The sequence below is a fragment of the Calliphora vicina genome, chromosome 4 (genome assembly GCF_958450345.1).
Source record: "Calliphora vicina chromosome 4, idCalVici1.1, whole genome shotgun sequence".
In the NCBI taxonomy this organism is placed as follows: Eukaryota; Metazoa; Arthropoda; class Insecta; order Diptera; family Calliphoridae; genus Calliphora; species Calliphora vicina.
The window spans coordinates 69,341,464-69,362,023 of record NC_088783.1 but is presented as its reverse complement, the minus strand read 5'-3'; the positions used below and the strand labels follow the sequence as shown (position 1 = coordinate 69,362,023).

The window sequence follows — 20,560 nt, the reverse complement described above, 5'->3', positions numbered from 1 at the left end:
TGTGAGAAATAAAAGAGATCTTAATAATTGAGTGATGCCAGTTAAGGGGATTTAAACTTGACCGGTAGACAGTATAAGGGGTATGATACTGTTTTTACAGATTTAAAATATTTTAGAGTTTTAAAACAATTTTCTAATAATGAAATTACAACATATAACTATGTAAGTCGGCAATTTCCTTACAATCTCAAATTTCATAAGACGTACTTTGTCCTAAAATAAACACCCTTGTAGCTTTTTGATCTTACAAATTTTGAATTTGTAATTCCGTTATATCGAACGTGACGAACACATCTAAAGTGAAAAAATCCAAATAAAAACGATTTTTATTTTGACAATTTACAGTTCTTAATAAGACCTATCTTTTGTTTTCAAAATAATTGAAAAAACCAAGGCATTCGCACGGGCCAAAACTAGAAGTGGTTTTGGGTCCAACAATTGAAACGCTTATTTTCACATAATACCAACAAACTACAAACTTAACAAAAATATATATTATGATTGCTCTCCAAAGCTTATGGTAAATGTATTCCATCGGTTTCAACGTGCGAAAGATGGTTTGTGCGGTTCAGAAGTGGTGATTTTGACACGGAAGACAAATATCGCCTAGGACAATCAAAACAGTTTGAATACCAAGAATTTGAGGCCATGAAGAGATTGTTGTCAAACTGAACAAGAGCTTTTGAAAATCATTGGGAGCTAGCTACTCAATGAGCAATGTAAGACGATTTTGTATGTCTGAAATGCTGCTTGAACGCTATAAAAAAAACATTTATTGCGATGGAAAATGGATCCATTACGATAACCCGAAGCGTAAGAGATCATATGTGAAGCCCGGCCAACCAGCCGAATCGACACCAAAGCCAAATATCTATGGCGCTAATGCTCTATGTTTAGTGGGACCAAAAGGGAACCTGTACCGAACGCAACTCATTCGTTTGAAAAAAGCATTGGCCGAAAAGCGCCCAGAATATGTGGCCAGACATGAAACCGTAATATTCCATCATGACTTCGCACTGCCACATGTTGAAATACATACCTGTTAAAAACTATTTAGAAATAAGTGGTTGGGAAGTTTTGCCAGACCCGCCTTATAGTCCAGTCCTTGCCCCGTACGATTACTATTTGTTTCGATCGATGCAGAACGCTCTCTCTGGGATAAACTTCACTTCAGAGAATCCGGGTTGATTCGATCTTGGCTTCAAAAGATGAGCAGTTCTTTTGTCACGGAATTCATGTGATGCCAGAAAGATGGGAAAAGGTCACAGCTAACAATGGACAATACTTCAAATGTTTCAAAATAAAAACTAAAGAATATTCAAAATTATTTCTTCTTTAAGAATAAAACAAACATGCTCCCATAAATTAATTTAAAAAAATGTCTATATTAATTTTATTATTGTGATTTGGTAGATCCATCAGAATTATTATTATAAATTGCATTTAAACTAATTGCAGTTTCTGGTTTAACATTTGTGGATAGTTTTTTCTTTTTTAATTTTGTTTTAACTTTGCGTACTATTGTGGTGGCCGTTGCAGCCATAATAAGGCCACCATTACTACTATTATTGTTATGAGTCGAGGGTCTGCGGGCTTCGACACAACCCACATTGTTTGCATTAGAATTGCTGGTATTTGCAAGTTTATTTTGTAATGATTTTAATTTCTTATTCTTTTTGGCGCCTGCCGCGCCATTACTGCTAACTCCTGTCTGCACTGCTGTCACTACTAAGCCACCAGTTTTGAATTTATTACTACGTCCATGTGTTCTATGTTGTGTGCCGGTTTGCTTGGCCCCAGCTCGATGAGTTATGGCTAAGTTGTTGCGTGGTTTAGATTTGCTGATTTTGGTTAAAATTTTACTAGTTTCGACAACTTTGGAGATGGTAGTTCTTGAATGAAAGAAAATTATTAATTTTTAAAGTAAATTTTATTATATTTTGAGTCTGAATTTTGAAAAATTTACCTTTTAGTTTTTATTTTAGTACTGGTGGCTTCATTGTCTGGTTTTGTGGAAGAATTTGGTGTACAGGGTTTTTTTATATTGGCCAAATGCTTAAATAAACACATTGTACGATCTTCATTTATATCTGGTACTACTAGTTTTAGAGGCACTTTGGTTTTTTGACTACATGGAGATGCATCGGGATTTGAATTCATTATTTGCCACTCCATTAACTTTTGGGTACAGGCTCTGCAGGTTAAACAAATTTAAATTTATGATTTAAAATTACTGGTTTTAAATTATCAGTTACTTACGTTAAAAATGCTTCATTTTCCCATCTTTTTGTGTTATTGCTGCTTGAAAGTTTTGCTAAATTCAAGCCACAATTTAAATGTTGATCACTGCTCATCTTTTTACTTTTCAGAGATTGTGGCGCCACCCATGATAAAGGTCGTGTGCGATCAATGCCCAGCGAAATATCATCCGGTTGAATACCAGTCCAAATTTTCTTTTTCAAAGACAATTTAATATCCAAATCTTCTTTTGTTAAGGGTTCCTTTTTTGACAAAGGTCGATAAAAGGGACTATGGGCTCTAAACAAAAAAATAATTAAGAAATTAAACTACTGTCATACAAAATTCTAATCAAACTCTTACTCACTTATTTTTCGTAGCACTTGGTTTGTAGGGCGTCAATGTTGGCGAGTGTCCGGCCGTGTTTAAATTATGCCATGAACTTGTTCTTTTCGCTGGATGTCCTATAAACGGCAGTTCATTTGTTGTTTGTAATTTTCTTTCATATTTTTCGGCAGCTGTTGGTTTGTACAGTATTCGCACAGAATGATTTTTTTGTTTCGGCTTATTCGAGGGCGATGTTATTATCAGTTCGGGCGGCATATTCCTAAGACCATCACCAATTTCTTCTATATAACGTCTTTGTAATTCACTTTTTAATAGATTGCGTCTAATGCGTGGTGGCATTGTGCCATAGCAAGTGACAACGCCATTAGCATCGATGTACTCGTCATCGGTGGAGAATAATAAATCTGATCCGGGATCGGTGGTTGGCATATCTAGGAGTAGACGCTCGTCTTTTTTCCGGCGATGTAATGATTTTAAACGGAACTTTAAGCGGTGAGGCTGAAATGGATTTTATTTCAAAAATTTTATTCTGAAATTCTTAATTTTAAAGGAAATTTGTATATTTTTCATTCTGAAATGTTTAAATTTCAATAAGAACTTGGAAATTTTATTCTGAATTTGTTAATTAAAAATTTCAAAATCGAAATTTTATTCTGAATTTGTAAATTTCATTCTGAAATCTTAAATTTTATTCTGAATAATGTTCATTCCGAAATTGTAAATTTCATTCTGAATTTGTAAATTTTATTCTGAAATCTTCAACTTTATTCTGAAATTTTAAATTTCATTCTAAAATTCTAATTTTCATTCTAACCATCCTAATTTTATTCTGAAATTGTAAATTTCATTCTGAAATCTTAAATTTCATTCTGAATTTCACTAAATTTCATTCTGAGATTGTAAATTTCTTTATGAATTTGTAAATATCATTCTGAAACTGCAAATTTCAATTTCCAAATCGTAAATTTTATTCTGAAATTCTAAATTTCATTCTAAATATCTTACTTTCATTCTAACAATCTTAGTTATAGTCTGAAATTCTAAATGTCGTTCTAAAAATATTATTTTCTTTCTCAATTTTATTCTGAAATTGTAAATTTCATTCTGAATTTGTAAATTTCATACTGAATTTATAAATTTCATACTGAATTTATAAATTTCTTAAATTTTATTCTGAATTTATAATTATTAATTCTGAAATTCAAAATTTCGGTCTAAAATTTTAAATTTATTTCTGAAATTTTAATCTGAATTTGTAAATTTGAATCTGAAATCTTAAATTTCACTCTGAATTTAAAAATTTCATTCTTAAATCTTAAATTTTATTCTGAATTTGTAAATTCGATAGTGAAAATTTAAACTTTTATTCTGAAATTCTAAATTCCATTCATAAATTGTAAATTTATTTCTAAAATTCTAAATTTTATTCTGAAAATGTAAATTTCTCTAGAAAATATTAAATTCCATTGCAAAAATCCAAATTTAATTCTGAAACTCTAACTAAATTCATTGTGAAATATTTTAAAATTCTAAATTTGTTAAAAATTTATAAAATATTTTAAAATTCTAAATTTGTTAAAAATTTATAAAATTTGAAAATAAAAAATTAATCCTTCGAACCGGATTTGAACCAGTGACCTATGGATTTCTACAATGTTGAATTAAACTTCTACAGTCCACCGCTCTACCAACTGAGCTATCGAAGGGTACATCATGCTATGTGCAAATAATCTATAGGTACAGAGTTGACCTTGAAGTTGTATACTTAATTTATGTTATTCACCCAGCAGATACATTTTCAAAATAAATCACGTGATGTATGTATAGCAGTATTTTTAACACTATAGTAGTTTTAAGTATTTTGCTATTAAATATTAAAATGATGTTGAAAAAAACTACTTTCACCCAACAGGTGAATTTGTATTTCTTTAAACATTTATTAAACAGTATACATTTACTTGAACAGCTGCATTTGTCAATTTTCTGCCAACACCTTCGATAGCTCAGTTGGTAGAGCGGTGGACTGTAGAAGTTTAATTCAACATTGTAGAAATCCATAGGTCACTGGTTCAAATCCGGTTCGAAGGAGTATTTTTTTTATTTTTTAAATTCCAGTATTATTGTTATTTTAAACTTTTATTTTTAAAATTATTTAAATTTGTATTGACTTAATAGTAAATAATGATTTGGAATGCTATGGTCATAGATGACAACTAGATAGGCAACTGAGAGCCAAAAACCTGTCTTTTGTCAAAAATTTACTTTTTGAGAATGTTAAACAAGAGTTAAACAGACAGTATTGTTTTAATTTGTTCATTGACACTTCTCTATTCTTCCCTTCATTCTTCTTTGGAATCGTATTTGTTATAAATATAATTCTTTTAATCAGTTTTTCTTTCAAAAACTAAATATTTTTATTAATAAATATAAATAAAAATTTAAAAAAAAATGAATCCTTCGAACCGGATTTGAACCAGTGACCTATGGATATCTACGTGTGTTAAATAAACTTCTACAGTCCACCGCTCTACCAACTGAGCTATCGAAGGGTATACATGTTTGACAGTTATTTTAAAAAATCCACTGTCAGGTGCGTGATTCTTACACTCAAAAATAACTAAAAACATTCGTGTATACAAAAATTAAATCAGATTTATTTTAATTTGAGGCATAAAACGTAGTTTCTTATCTGAACAGCTAAAAAAAGTTTTTATAGTTATGTTAAAATTATAAAACAATAATAAACCGAATTTATACATTATGATGACAGTGACATTACTAAAAGTTTCGAAATAAAAAGTGAGTCAAAAAAAATCTTATACACACTATTCCAGCCAAAACTTATCCTTTTGGTCCAACAAATTCTCATTTTTTTTTATCACGTTAGCTTTTAAAATATGTAATTTATTTACAACTGTTATTTCGGTCGAAATGGTCACCAAATAATTAAAACTTTTCAAAAAAATCTAATATGGACTTCAAAAAAATAGCAAACGATTTGAAGGTTCATCGTCACACTATTTCAAAACAGTATATGGAAGACCTGAACATTGAAAGAAAACCTGGAACAGTATAAAAAAAAATGTCTAACAGATATAAGTCGAACAATTCTTTCGAAGAGCACCGAACACTTCTATCAGAAGAGCATATATGATTTTTTTGTATGCAGAGCCAAAGCTAAAGCTGGGTTGAAGTCGTATAAAGTTCAGAAAGTTCCAGATCGCAATGCATTAAAGAACTTAGAAGCAAAAGAACGAAAGAAAAAATACGATTAAACTTATTCTACTGGCAGACTTTTCAAAAATTCCGGGTTAAGATTTGTATGTGGCTGATGGACGAGGTAATGTTCATAGAGAAAGGCTTTTACTTTTCTTAAAACAGCACAGAATGCTTTCAGATTTCTGTCCCGATTTAGCAGCATGCCACTATGGCAAAAGGCTTTTGAGTGGTATTTAAACAATAATGTAAATTTTGTACTACGGGATGCAAATCCACCCAACTGTCCAGAACTTCGGCCTGTGGAAAAATATTGGGCTCTTGGAAAAAAAGAATTAAAGAACACAGGAAAGGTATCCCAAGACATGTCACCTCGTTCAAAAAGGTAACAGAAGCAACTATAAAATCTTTAATGGGAGAGTTTCCGGAAAAGTGGATAAATTTATAAATACCGAGTAATATGCTAATATTTTAATGTGTAATGGATTTGTACAATATTTGAATAAATTTACGTATTTTTGAGAATTTTTATATTGAACGGTTTAAGTTTCTCTTTATTTTTTACAATACAAATAAAAGTTATTGAAGGCCTACATTCAACATCCTTGATTTTCATGAAAATTACTTTTTGATGGTAAAAATTTCAGTAAAACAGCCCTCATCTATGGTGTCAATTTCATAAAAAGCTTACTTTTTTGCTGTTTTATTAGCATTTTTGTTATTTCTCTATTTTATACAATTGTTTTTTTCCGAATGCAAAACTCTCTATCTTTTCAAATAATTAATTTTCTAATATTATTTTGGAATAATTTGTTCTTGCAATTCATTTTTTCTTACTAATTTTTGCATGCTGAACATGAATTTTACATTTTTCAATCATTTATAAAAATAGCGAATGCCGATTCTGAATTAAAGTAACATGAACTTATTTTACCTTTTTGTTTTTGGAAAATATAATGTCCATGGCATACAAATTAATGGTTAAAGTTAGTTAATTTTTAATATTGTTTATTTTATTATCTTAATTTGTATTATTAGCCGTTATCTTAAATAAATTACGTTAAAAACTGACAGATGGCATAAATGAAATCAAAATAATTTAATTTTATTAAAGTCCAAAATCCACTATCTCATCATTTTCATACATAGACATTGAGGAGAAAAACCCTCTATCTATCATATAGTCCGCAATAATGCAATTAAAAAAAAACAATTATATGTGAGATTCAGTAGTTGCTTTAAAAAAATAATGTAGAATACCGAATTTTAATAAATCATGTAATACGCGAAAAAACAGTTTTTTGGCTCTCCTGAAAAGTTGTGTTTTTTAAGATAAAGGGTTTGGAATATATACATACGTTTTATTTATACAATGTTAATACTTTTGTACAAAAACCACTCTATTATTAATAAAACAGCCAATAATACAAAAATGTAAAAATATATTGTAGAAAAAAATGTTTTTTAAGATACGAGGGTTTTCAATATAGTCTCTCGATATGCTAAAATTCTTTAGATATTAACAGGTTTTTAATAAAAAATCGGACTGCTTTATTTTAGATTCGACAATACCTATTTGTATTTCATTAGTTTTCCTGTTCAAAATAATTACAATCCATATTAAATAATGTACTAGACTATTTCTTTGGCTGTAATTAAATTCACCACACTTTATGTTGGCTGCGTTCAGTTAACATAACTAAAGTATTTGTTGAATATGCTGCCTAATTTAGCTAATAACACAACCCTAACAGGTTTATGTCTGAGATTAAATTCACCATATATATATTTACACTAATACAACACAGTACTTTGTCAAAGTAACAATATAACCTTCGATAGCTCAGTTGGTAGAGCGGTGGACTGTAGAAGTATATTCAACATTGTAGAAATCCATAGGTCACTGGTTCAAATCCGGTTCGAAGGATTAAATTTTTTGTTTTTATTTTTTTTTATTTAATTTTAAATATTTTGTTTTGTTTTATAATTTTTTTTTATTAAATTGTATGTATTTTGTTTATTTTCTTAAAATTTTATCATTTAATTACGTTTTTAGGAAATTCTCAAAAATGTTGTTTGTCAAAATTCCTTAAAATTGCTTAACAAATTTATTTATTTACTTGCATTTATTTGTTTGCGAATAAATACATACCTATTAAATAATGTCTAATAATTCTTTGTCTTATCGATATAAAATCTATTAATTCTTAAATTTTTCTAGCTTGTTTTTTATTTTTTTTTGCTCTTGCCTCAAATGTTTTTGTTTTATGTCTTTAAAGTCGGTTGCCAAATTATGTCTTTGGCCCGGTGTGCTTTTTTTTTGTTGGTGGGATTGCAAGACAAGGGGGATTTAAATAAATAATGGCAAAATAAATAAATGAAATTGCCAAGTTTACATAAATCACTCTTTTGTTCTGCAAAATTGTTTGTTTGATGTTTAATTTTTTTATAATTTTTTTTACAATTTCTTTTCCTTTTACGATATATTTTAACCATTTAAAGTGTAGCAACTAAAATCTTCAATTTTGTTGTTATACCCTTCGCCATGAGTGGCAAGTTTGTCATACCGTTTGTAATTTCTACATTTTTCATTTGCGACTCCATAAAGTGTATATTCTGGATCGCTATAGATAGAGGAGTCGATATAACCTTGTCCGTCTTACATACATATATCCGCTATAATCCCGGTTCGGTTGCTATTTAAAATCGAGAAAATCGGACCTCAAATGGCTGGGAAAGAAATAAAGACTACCTTGATTTTTGTTCGATTTGTATCTACATATATCTGGATTACTAAGTCATTCATATTGACAATGTATATAACGACATAGGGTCAAAATCGGAAACAAAATTTTTTCAAATCGAGTTTTTTTCTACCCAAACATTTTTTTTTACCCTAAACATTTTTTTACTATAAATTATTTTCAATCATATTTTTTCACCAATAAAATTTAAAAAAAATGTTCACCAAAAAATATTTTAAAAAAGTATACTTTAGTGAAGGGTATATAATATTCAGCACAGCCGAAAATAGTAGCTCTTACTTGTTTTATAAAGAAATTGTTTTTTTTTATTGGCAAATAGTCTTCAGTTTGGGGATTTTTGTAAACAAAAAGTGACACGTAATTGTTTTGTTTGTTTTTGTTTTCATGTGTTTTTTTTAATGTTTGCTTTTGTGTTGTCATCCATTTTTACAAGGGTTTTCCTTAAGAATTTGTTGTATTTTGACATGTTGTGCTTTTAGCTGAACTCCTGGTACCGTTACAAATACTATGACGTGTTGTTTTTGTTATTGTTGCGAAAATACTTTTTTTTATGCATGTTTACAAACTCAGCTACACTTTGAAGGGGATAATAGAGGTTTTAAATAGTTTATTGCACAAGAATTTTGTTGGATAAATAAATATAATTTTTTTTTCATAATTGGGCTGATAGTGACAGAAATGTCTCTCTAAAACTTGTGGTTTTAAATCTGAATTGTAATTTGTTATACCAGACAAAGGGATTGACAACAAAATAAATGGTAGTAAAAACTAATGATACGATTTCCACAAAACTTGAATATCAGAAGTTAAGCTTTATGAATATAGTTTGCAAAGATGGTATATTTAAACAGAGTGGTGTTACCATAGGCCAAAGTAGATCACATTTTGACCAAATTTTTACATTTTTATACCCTTTGCCATGAGTGTTTTGTTATATGGGGAATTTCATGTCAAGTGAACCAACTTTTGAAATCGATGTCTTCCGATCGGGATGAAATTTGCACCAAGGTTAGTCTTTTTTGTTTGATTTTACAATATAAATTTATTCAAGGTATTGACCATTGTTAGCTATGACCTTGTCCCATCTATCTGGCAACATATGGATTCCTGCTCATCTTTTGAGGCCAAGAACGAATCAAGTCAATATCGTATACTCTGTTCCAAAGTGAATCGTTCTGCCTCAATCAAAATAAATAGTAATCGGAATGGGAACGTTCTGGACTAAAAAGCGGATGAGGCAAAACTTCCCAACCACTGCTTTCAAATAGTTCTTAACAGGTATTACAACAAGTGGACGAGCGATGTCCTGATGGAATATTACGCTGTCATGTCTGGACGCATATTTTTTTCCGTTTTTCTGCAAATGCTCGCTTCAAACGAATCAGTTGCGTTCGGTATAGGTTCCCTTAGGTGGTCTGGTCAGATTTCAGCAACTCATAATAGATAGGACCTTTTTGCTTCCATCAAATACAGATAATTACCTTAGAGCCGTGGATATTTGGCTTTGGTGTTGTTGTTGTAGCAGCATGAACAATTTACAATAATCAATCTGGATGTTCTGGTGGTTCTGCATGTTGTTCAAGTCCAAGAAATTGAGCTACTTCAACAGGATGAGTCCATAAATCCATTGGACTGAGTGAAGTAGGGTTGGATGAACAGTTAAATATGTGGAGGGTGTCATGAGGACCCTGACCACATGCTGGGCATAAGTTAAGGACGGCACGGTCTATGCGAGACCAAAAGGCATTAAGCCTGTTGCTCCATCCTGATCTAAGTTGTGCCAGAACGACACTTGTTCCACGCGGCAGAATCTTCTCGGCGTCTGCTATCGGTGGTGGGCGACCTCCAAGTACGACATTCATACGGTATCCTGCTACCGCGGAATTGATGGCGTCTTTGTGAATGTCGTTCAAAGCTGTCATATACGAGCGGCGATCAAATGGATCCTGCACATACCTCTGTATGTTCTCCTCGTATTTCCGAAGGTCCTGTCTGACATGCCTCGGGGGAGATTCCAACTGTGTGATGTTGAAGTTTGGATGACTCCTCCGATGACATCCCAGAAGGAACTGTTGCGTCAACATGACATTGTGTTCCTTGACCGGTAGAACCTTGGTTTCCTCATGAAGGTGGTGTTCGGAGGTTATTTGAAGGCAGCCTGTGACGGTCCTTAAGGCTGCGTTTTGACAGCTTTGAATATTTCTCCACTGAGTATCACTCAACGAAGGCGACCACACTGGAGCAGCATAGTTGACCACTGACTGGCCAATCATCTTGTAGGTAGCAAGCAAGGTTTCTTTGTCCATACCCCAAGTACTGCCGGCTAGTGCTTTAAGGACCTTGTTCCTATTTCGCAGTTTATGCGTGATTGCAGTGGCGTGTGCTGAGGAGGTAAAAAGGCTATCAAAAGTGACACCCAAGATTTTCGGGTGGTTCACTGTCGGAATTTGTACGCCGTCGACCATGATGCCTAAATTCAGTTTTACCTCCTTTGTCCAGGTGGTGAAGAGTGTTGCTGATGACTTCGTTGGTGATAACTGCAGGTTACGTGCAGTGAAGAAATTGTGGATTGCATTGAGATAACCATTTACCATACCGCAAAGCTCATCAACATTGTGACCTGTTGCCAATATAGTGCAGTCGTCCGCATACGAGATTATCTCTACGCCCTGTGGGGCCACTGGGAGTTTAGAGAGGTAGAAGTTAAACAGGAGCAGCGACAGGACCCCGCCCTGAGGGACTCCTTGTTTAACTCTACGGTGTTTTGAGCATTTGTCTCTAAACTCCACGAACGACTGCCTGCCACTCAGATAGTTCACTATCCATCTCTTCGTGTTGTTGGGCATTGTGGACTGCAGGATGTCCTGGAAGAGTGTGGCGTGACTGACAGTGTCGAAGGCTTTCGACAGGTCAAGTGCCACTAGGATAGTTCGTTCACAAGGCCTCTGCTGGTTTAAGCCCTGTGAGATCTGAGTGACTATGGCGGATAATGCTGTGGTGGTACTGTGCATTTTACGGAATCCATGCTGGTGACGAGCAGCTGGTAGTTGACGGGTCAGCTTTGGTGTCGATAGGGCTGGTTGGCAGGGCTTCACATACAATCTCTTACGCTGCAGCAAGTAATAATTCGGTGCAAAAATTATTTTCTTTTCAAACATGTTTGCTGCTTGCAAACGTTTTGAAATTGCTGATTGAGTATCTCCCAATGATTTTCAAAAGCTCTTGTTGAGTTTGACAACAATCTTCATGGAGTAATGTCTACAATTCTTTGTCTTCAAACTTTTTTGGCTGTTTGCCGCACAAACCATCTGTCGCATGTTAAAATCAATGGAAAACATTCACCATAAGTTTTGGTGAACAATCGTTGTGCTTCAGCAGCATCTTTTTTCAAATTAAAGAAGTAAAGCAAAACTTCCCGCATATTTTCAAAGCAAAAAAAAACGTTGTTTACACTATAATGTTTAATAACTAAGTGAGAATAAATGACAGATATGTACGCTTCAAAATGACATATAAGTTAAAAAACCGCGATACACCATCTATTGTAAATCCCCCATTTTAATATAAAACTATCGTAAGGTTTTCCTGAAACCTGCAACAAATTCTAATATGCCAATTATTTTCATTACTGGGCTTTTATTTGCACACTTATAGTTTTCTTATGACATTTTTGTATGACCCAATTTGTAAATTGCAATCATGTTATTTTTTCTGGGTGTTTTTTTTTTTTTACATTTTAAACAATTGCAAAAAAAGAAATGAACACAAAAAACTTTCTATTTTATGTGTTTGGCTGCGGTGTCTACACGAAACACGAAAGCAAAAGAAAATCACTGTCAATGCCAACAAAAAATAAAAACAAAAAATTTAAATAGTATTACGAAAAAACTACATACCATACATACAATAAAAACAAACTATGAAACTAAAAAGAATTCAGGGACGTTTTACTGAAACAATTGTTTGTTTGTTCTTTTATTTCAATTCATTTTTATTGCGGCATGCATCATGCCTCATGCCATTTTTTTTTCATGCCGCAAGAATTTTAATGATTTTGACACGAGATTTTCACAAAGAACAACAATTTATTGTTTCACAATTTAATTTTGAACAATAGATAGATTGTAATAGCTTTCGGATTAAGAGATTTGGATTAAAGAACTTAATGAATCATTAAACAAAATGACAGAATAATGACAGACAAGTCCACAATGCCCAACAACACGAAGAGATGGATAGTGAACTATCTGAGTGGCAGTCAGTTGTTCGTGGAGTTTAGAGACAAAAGCTCAAAATCCCGTTGAGTTAAGCAAGGAGTCCCTCAGAGCGGGTTATTGTCGCCGCTCCTGTTTAACTTCTACCTCTCTAAACTCCCAGTGCCCCCACAGGGAGTGGAGATAATCTCATATACAGCCGACTGCACTATATTGGCAGCAGTCACAACATTGATGATCTTTGCGGTATGGTAAATGGTTATCTCAATGAAATCCACAATTTCTTCACCAACAAAGTCATCGGCAACACTCTTCACCACCTGGACGAAGGAGGTAAAACTGAATTTCATGGCATCATGGTCGACGTCGTACAAATTCCGACAGTGAACCACCCAATAATCTTAGGTGTTACTTGATAGCCTTTTTACCTCCTCAGCATACGCTACTGCAATCACGCATAAACTGCGAAATAAGAACAAGGTCCTTAAAGCACTAATCGGCAGTACTTGGGGTATATACAAAGAAACCTTGCTAGCTACCTACAAGACTATTGGTTTGTCAGTGGTCAACTATGCTGCTTCAGTGTGGTCGCCTTTTTTGAGTGATACCCGGTGGAGAAATATTCAAAGCTGTCAAAACGCAGTCTTAAGGACCGTCACTTGCTGCCTTCAAATTACCTCCGAACACCAACTTCACGGGGAAACCATGGTTCTACCGGTCAAGGAACACAACGTCATGTCACCGGAGGAGTCATCCAAACTTCAACATCACACAGTTGGAGTCTCCCCCGAGGCTTGCCAGACAGGACCTACGGAAATACGCTCATATATGACAGCTTTGAACGACATCAATTGCGCGGTAGCAGGATACCTATGAATGTCGTATTTGGAGGTCGCCCATCACCTATAGCAGACGCCGAGAAGATTGTGTCGCGTGGAACAAGAATCGTTCTGGTACAACATAGATCAGGATAGAGCAACTGACTTAATGCCTTTTGGTCCCGCATAGACCGTGCCGTCATTAACTTATGCCCAGCAGGTGGTCAGGATCCTCTTGACACCATCCACATATTTAACTGTTCAGCCAACCTTGCTTCACTCAGTTCTATGGATTTATGGACTCATCCTGTTGAAGTAGCACAATTTTTTGGACTCGAACAACATGCAGAACCCCCAGAATATACAGATTGATTATTGTAAAATTGTTCTTGCTGCTACAACAACAACAGAATAATTTTGAATCAAACTCAAGTTCAAGTAAAGCTTCTTGACGGTAGTTTTGATTTACTTCTTTAATTTGAATTGATTGATTGTTCACCACAGCTAATGGTGAATCTGTTTCAACGTGGGAGAGATGGATTTTGCGGTTCAGAGTTGCCACGGAAGACAAAGATCGCCCAGGAGGCATTACTCCATGTTAAACTCAACAAGAGCTTGCAAAATCATTGAGAGCTACTCAAGCAGCAATTTCAAAATGTTTGCGAAGAACAGGATTCATCCAAAAGCGGGGAAATTGAGTACAATAAGAATTAAAGTCGAGAGACATTGAAAAACGTTTTTGCGTGTCCGAAATGATGCTTGAACGCTATAAAAGAAAATCATTTTAGCACCGAATCATGAAAAATGGATCCATTACGCTAACCCGAAGGGAAAGAGATCATATGTGAAGCCCGTCCATCCAGCCGAATCGACACCAAAGCCAAATATCCATGGCACTTTGGAAATTCTCAGTATCTGGTGGAAGCAAAAGAATCCTATCTATTATGAGCTATTGAAATCAGACCACACCATCACAGGGAACATGTACCAAACTCAACTGATTCTTTTGAAGCGAGCATTTCCCGAAAAACGCCCAGAATATGCGGCCAGGCATGAAACCGTAATATTCCATCAACAACAAAGTTTTTTTTTTGCTTCCAAAATGTAGAATTTTTTACCAACAAAGTGTCATATGCGGGAAGTTTTGCTTTACTTCTTTAATTTTAAGAAAAGTACCGCTGAAGCACACATATTGCTCACCAAAGCTCATGGTGAATGTGTTGCATCGGTTTCACGGAAGTCTAATATCGTCCAGGACAGCAGACCAAGAAATGGATGCATTACTCCATGAAGATTGTTGTAAAACTCAACAAGAGCATGCAAAATTATTGGGAGCTACTCAATCAAAAATGTCTAAATGTTCGAAATTGAATTGAAGCCCAGATACCTTGAAAGACGATTTTGCATGTCCGAAATGATGCTTGAACGCTATAAAAGAAAATCATTTTTGCACCGAATCATTACTTGCGATGAAAAATGTATCCATTACAATAACCCGACTGCAACTGATTCGTTTGAAGCGAGCATTGGCCGAAAATGCTCAGAATATGCGGTCAGATATGAGTACTATTTGTTTTGATCAATGCAGAACGCTCTCTGGAATAAGCTTCACTTCAGAACTGAGTATCCGATATTGACTTCAATCGTTCTTAGCCTCAAAAGATGATCCAATCTTTTGGCTCGGAATCCATTTGTTGCCAGAAAGATAGGAAAAGGTCATAGCTAACAATGCACAGTGGGGCAGAATCGAAATTTTTTGGAAATAAATCTGGAATTTCTAAACGGCTTATCCGATCAGGATGAAATTTGACATGGGCATAGACAAGGAGTATTCGAGTTTAAGTTATTAAAATGGATCCTACAAATGCTCCAGCGACGGTGCTTTGGGGGCTCAAAATAGGGTACCTTCGACATGTAAAATTTTTAAACACGTCCGATTCCAAATGGGACGGTGTTTTAAAGTGGCATATTTTGAATCTAATTGAGATATTGACTTGAATTTTCTTTTGTGAGGCCAAAAATTAACTTATCTAAACAAAAAAAATTAATTCGGAATAAATGTGGATCAAATTGCTCCTAATTAATTGCAATCCTATTAAAATTTTGATGCAAATTTTCGTTTTACAAACTCAATAAATATGTAATATGTAATAAAATCTTTATTTATTAACAAACCTCAATGAAATTTTCAACGTTTTTTACATTTGTCATTCTAAATAACAAAATGTAAAATAAACTTGTCAAAATGTCAAAAGGAATTCCGCAAATCCTAAAAATTGGAGCGAAAATCCCAATTTTTTTTTACATTTTTGCCCATAGAGTTCACATTTCCTTCGGGGCTGGGAAAATACTTTGGGTATAAATAGGGAATACAAGCGTTTCCAAAACTCCTTTCAATTTTCTGATCCCAGCTTTGGGATTTTAGAACGTGTGGTCCAAAGTTGAAATTTTGATAAAAAATAGGTCAAATTCCGAAGGGCGACACATTCAAAAAATAGGAAATGTTTTTTATATCAAAATGTTCTCCATAAAGATACCTTACAGAAAAACATAAAATTTGTATACGTTCTTAAAGAAAGTTTTTAATAGTCACCTTTTCTCCCAAAAAAAAAAGCAAAAATATACTATTTTTTTTTTAATTTTTAAATTGAAAATCGTTTATTTTTGGATCCGTTATTGATATTGCTCTGAAATCTCTTACATATTATTGGTAATTTAGTTGTCTAACTAACTAAAAATTCGAGTCCATTCGGTCCAAAAGTACGGCCTATATTTTAAAAAAAGGGGACCAAGGTATGGCAAAATTTTTAAATTTCAACTTATCTCTTAAAAATTAAAATTTTTATGAGATAAATAGCACACACAAGCATGTTTTTTCAAGACCTAGCCGATCGCTTTCCAAAAATGTAAAAATCTTTGAAATCGGATGGGAAAAAATGGCACGTGTTTAAAAATTTTACATGTCCAAGGTGCCCTACTTTGAGCACCCATACCGCCACCGCTGGAGCATTTGTAGGGTCCATTTTAATAACATAAACTCAAATACTCCTTGTCTGCGCCCATGTCAAATTTCATCTTGATCGGATAAGCCGTTTAGAAATGCCAGATTTATTTACAAAAAATTTCGATTCTGCCCCACTTTGAATAAATTTATATTTAACACACAATAAATTTACTTTAACACACAATAAATTTGGGAACCAATAATTACTATTCCTATCTCTCTCCATCACAGCTGCCTCATGACTTTTTTTTGGCTTCTTTGAAACGTCAAAATTGTCACCTCTGTATACTTTGTGTAAAATATTCATCAAAGATTCTAATTTGTGGTGTTATGTGTGAAAAGTATTTTTTTTTTCTGTTTCACGGTGTTATCACTTGCATTGCGTATTTAAAAATACCTGTAAATTTCGCAAGTGACATTTATTCTAATTTAAAATGCTTAAAATTTTATTTTCTCACACTCTCTTGTTGGTTCTTTTTGTTGTTTTTCACTCTTACTGGCAATAAATTTGCCATGAATGACTCTAGTATAGAGTAGATGCGACATATCGATGTCGTATGTTTGTGTCCCTGGCAATGAACTCAAAATTAATTTGTTTTTAAGTTTTTTTTTTCTGTGTCTTTTTTAATTTTATTTATGTTCACCTAGAAACCTAGTGCGATGTGTGATGTGTGCTTGTGTTTTTCTTTTTTTTACATTTAACACACATGTCGAAAAGACATCAATTTCAATAAAATTAAAAATAAATACACAAACCAATTATCTCTAGTTCATTGCAAAGCGGAAGAAAATAGTTTTAGTTTTCAGCGAAAAAGAAATTTATTTAAAGGCATTAAAAAATAATAGTATGTAGTACTATTTTTGATATTGAAATTTTGTTATCCTTTAAAAAAGGCATTAAATTTGAACAGAAACATTAAAAAATCGGATGTAAAACATGCATGTGCATGCACATTTGCAATACAATTTATACATTTTGAATTTTTATCTCCAAATCCTGGTATTTACTATTTTAATAACTGATTTTTTTGTCAAATCTTTTGTTCTATTTACCAATTTTCTTCGCACTATAAAAATTTTACGTTTCTTCAGCCACAAACGTAATTTTCTTGATACTTTTACAAGTCTCTTTTTCTCCAGATCTGGACCAACAGCCTTTAATCGTTTTTTGTTAAAATGTTTTGATTTGTTGCCTATATCTTGTTCCTGAGGTCTCAAAGTTTGAATAGAAGTAGAACTTTCACACTTTCCAAAATTTCTAACATATTGTAATGTGATTTGATTGATTATACTAGAATTTTGTTTTTCCCTTAAAGTTTGAGACTCCATTGTAGTGGAACTCAAGTCCATTGCTATCTTGTTAAGTTTTCTTTTACGTTTCTTGATGGTTGAACGTTTTGCTTTTAATAGAAAACGAAATTTTTTATGAAATAATGGTTGGAAATATATACGATCCAATTCTTGCATAATTTTACGCATACGACTGTAACGGAACTGTTTAAAGGTCAAGGTTTGTAAGTTATACAATGGTTTACTAGGAAGCTTATAATTTATTTGAGTTTTTTTTTATTAAAATCATTTTAAATAAACTTACTTTACGTATTTCCACATCTAACTCTGGTGAACATGGTGGCGCTCTTAATGGATGACAACAAGGACCCTCTAAATCCGAAAATTCCTTAGCAGAAGCTTTACCTTCATTATCAGAACTAGAACTGCTGCCTTCATCACTATAATCCATTGTTAATTAATTAAATGTTGTTTAATTTATTTAAAGTTTTCCTTAATTTACCTTGAATAATCCGATAATGGTATATTTATGGGCTCCTCGGCACTCGATCCCTCTTTCAGTAAACGTTCGATGATTTTCAGTCTCAAGCATTCCTGTGGGCGTAAGAAATTCAGAATCTGATAATACTGTTAAGTGGTTAGTATATTTGCATTAACAACGGTGATGTGGTGAATTCCAAAAAGATGAATAAACAAAATAATAAAAATCTAGTATTAAAAACTACTCAACAGAAATTAAATGAGGAACTCTACCTATATAATTAAATTGTACAAGTTTTATTGTGTATAACTCTTCCTGGAATGATGGTTTCGTGTAAGTTCGGAAACTAGAGTTATAAATTAAAATATTTTGGAAATTAATCTGCCATTTATAACCCGCCGATCCGGTTGATATCAAATTTCGCATAGACGTAACAGAGGAATATTTCAATTACGACGGATTCCAGAGACCCCTTAGTAACGGCGTCGCAGGGTCAACCTCAGGCATGCAACATTTTTGAAAGTTTCGTCCAAAATCAAAGTTTTAACCCCTTCGTTTAGGCCAATAAAAACATGATTTGCCTAAACGAGGGGCCAATCGTGTTATACGTATTTGCAAATTCAAATTTCAAATCCTTCGCCCGGTTTTTTCACAATAACGGATGTAGTTTCATTAAAATTTACCCTGTTAATATATAAGTAAACAAATCATCAAACCAACGTCTTTTTCTTGAATCTTGAGTTTTCGTATTTTTCTCAAGGTTGGTAACGCAAAGTTAGATTATTTCGGTAACGGTAGTTGCTGTTATTTTGGTAACGGTATTTTAATGATAAAATTCAACATAAACTGACATAGATGTTATAATATTGGGTGCATAACTTAAAAATTCGGGATTCACAAAATATGTTTTATCTTTTGAACGTGGTTTTTGTCTTTAATAACGTATATATATGACATTTTGAAGGGTATATCTGACGTTTATTCTCATTTAGTTATTGTAGTAAACAATAAAGTTTTGATTTTCTTCGAAAATGACGAATTTTGTGTCATATGCGGGAAGTTTTGCTTTACTTCATTAATTTGAAAAAAAAATTCCGCTGAAGCACACCGATTGCTCGCCGAAGCTTATGGTGAATATGCTTCATCGGTTTCAACGTGCAAGAGATGATTTGTGCGGTTCAGAAGTGGTGTTTTTGATATGGATTACAAAGATCGCCCAGGCCAGCCAAACATGTTTGAAGGCCATGAATTGGAGGAATTACTTCATAAAAGTTGTTGCCAAAATCAAGAACTTACTAAATCATTGGCAATTTCAAACGAGCATCAGGATTCAACCTAAAGCAGGGAAATTGCGTACCATACGAATTGAAGCCTAGAGACCTTGAAATACGATTTTTGTATGTACGAAATACAGCTTGAACTCTATAAAAGAAAATAATTTCTGTACCGAAACATTGCTTGCGATGGAAAATATATCCATTATGATAACCCGAAGCGCGAAGCCCGGCAATCCAGCCGAATCGACACCAAAGCCAAATATCCATGGTGCTAAGGTAATTTTTGGTATTTGGTGGGAGCAAAAAGGTCCTATCTATTATGAGCTGCTGAAATCTGACCAGACCACATAAGGGAACCTGTACTGAATGTAAATGATTCGTTTGAAGCGAGGCTAGACATGAAAACGTAATATTCCATCATGACAACGCTCGGACACATGTTGCAATACCTGTTAAAACGTATTTAAAATGAAGCGGTTGGGAAGTTTTGCCTCACCCGCTTTATAGTCCAGACTATAACTTCAGAACAGAGTATCCGAAATTGGCTTGATTCGTTTTTATCCTCAAAAGATGAGCAGTTCTTTTGGCTCGGAATCCATATGTTGCCAGAAAGATGTGAAAAGCTCATAGCTAGCAATAGCCAATACTTTGAACGAGTTTACACTGTTCCAATGTTTCAAAATAAAAGCTAAAAAAATTTAAAAAATCAAGCGTTTTTAATTCATACCCCCAATATATTAACGATATCTTTAATTTTACAATTATTTTATAATTATATTCCGACTTTCCCTGCTTTTTGATTTTATAACAAATCTGTTAAATTGAACTTTCGGCATAAAACGGATTAAATATGGAAGGAGAGAAAAATGTCAATTCTGAAAATTAAACAAATTACTCTATTTTCACACA

The 20,560-nt window shown here is 33.3% G+C and overlaps 1 protein-coding gene and 2 non-coding genes across 3 annotated transcripts; 2 read left to right on the top strand and 1 right to left on the bottom strand.

The window, feature by feature from the left end:
* Positions 1-1,396: 1,396 nt before the first annotated feature.
* Positions 1,397-19,854, bottom strand: LOC135958483 (uncharacterized). The gene is made up of 8 exons (XM_065509390.1): positions 19,822-19,854; positions 18,396-18,520; positions 18,198-18,333; positions 17,657-18,097; positions 2,606-3,084; positions 2,260-2,538; positions 1,967-2,194; positions 1,397-1,892 (listed from the first exon to the last, which is right to left on the bottom strand). Exons 1-8 carry the CDS (start codon positions 19,852-19,854, stop codon positions 1,397-1,399), a joined length of 2,217 nt encoding a protein of 738 aa, XP_065365462.1.
* Positions 4,579-4,674, top strand: TRNAY-GUA (transfer RNA tyrosine (anticodon GUA)). Its single transcript has 2 exons — positions 4,579-4,615; positions 4,639-4,674. It is a non-coding gene; the product is annotated as a tRNA-Tyr (tRNA).
* On the top strand, positions 7,635-7,729 carry TRNAY-GUA (transfer RNA tyrosine (anticodon GUA)). The gene is made up of 2 exons: positions 7,635-7,671; positions 7,694-7,729. It is a non-coding gene; the product is annotated as a tRNA-Tyr (tRNA).
* Positions 19,855-20,560: the final 706 nt, after the last annotated feature.

Bases quoted from the DNA above. Each gene is read 5' to 3' on its own strand.
- LOC135958483 (XM_065509390.1), bottom strand. From the start codon at position 19,854: ATGGATATATTTTCCATCGCAAGCAATGTTTCG. The intron at 18,098-18,197 runs GTAAGTTTATTT...ACCTTTAAACAG, and splicing joins TAGATGTGGAAATACGTAAA to TTCCGTTACAGTCGTATGCG. The intron at 2,539-2,605 runs GTGAGTAAGAGT...TTTTTTGTTTAG, and splicing joins CCAAGTGCTACGAAAAATAA to AGCCCATAGTCCCTTTTATC.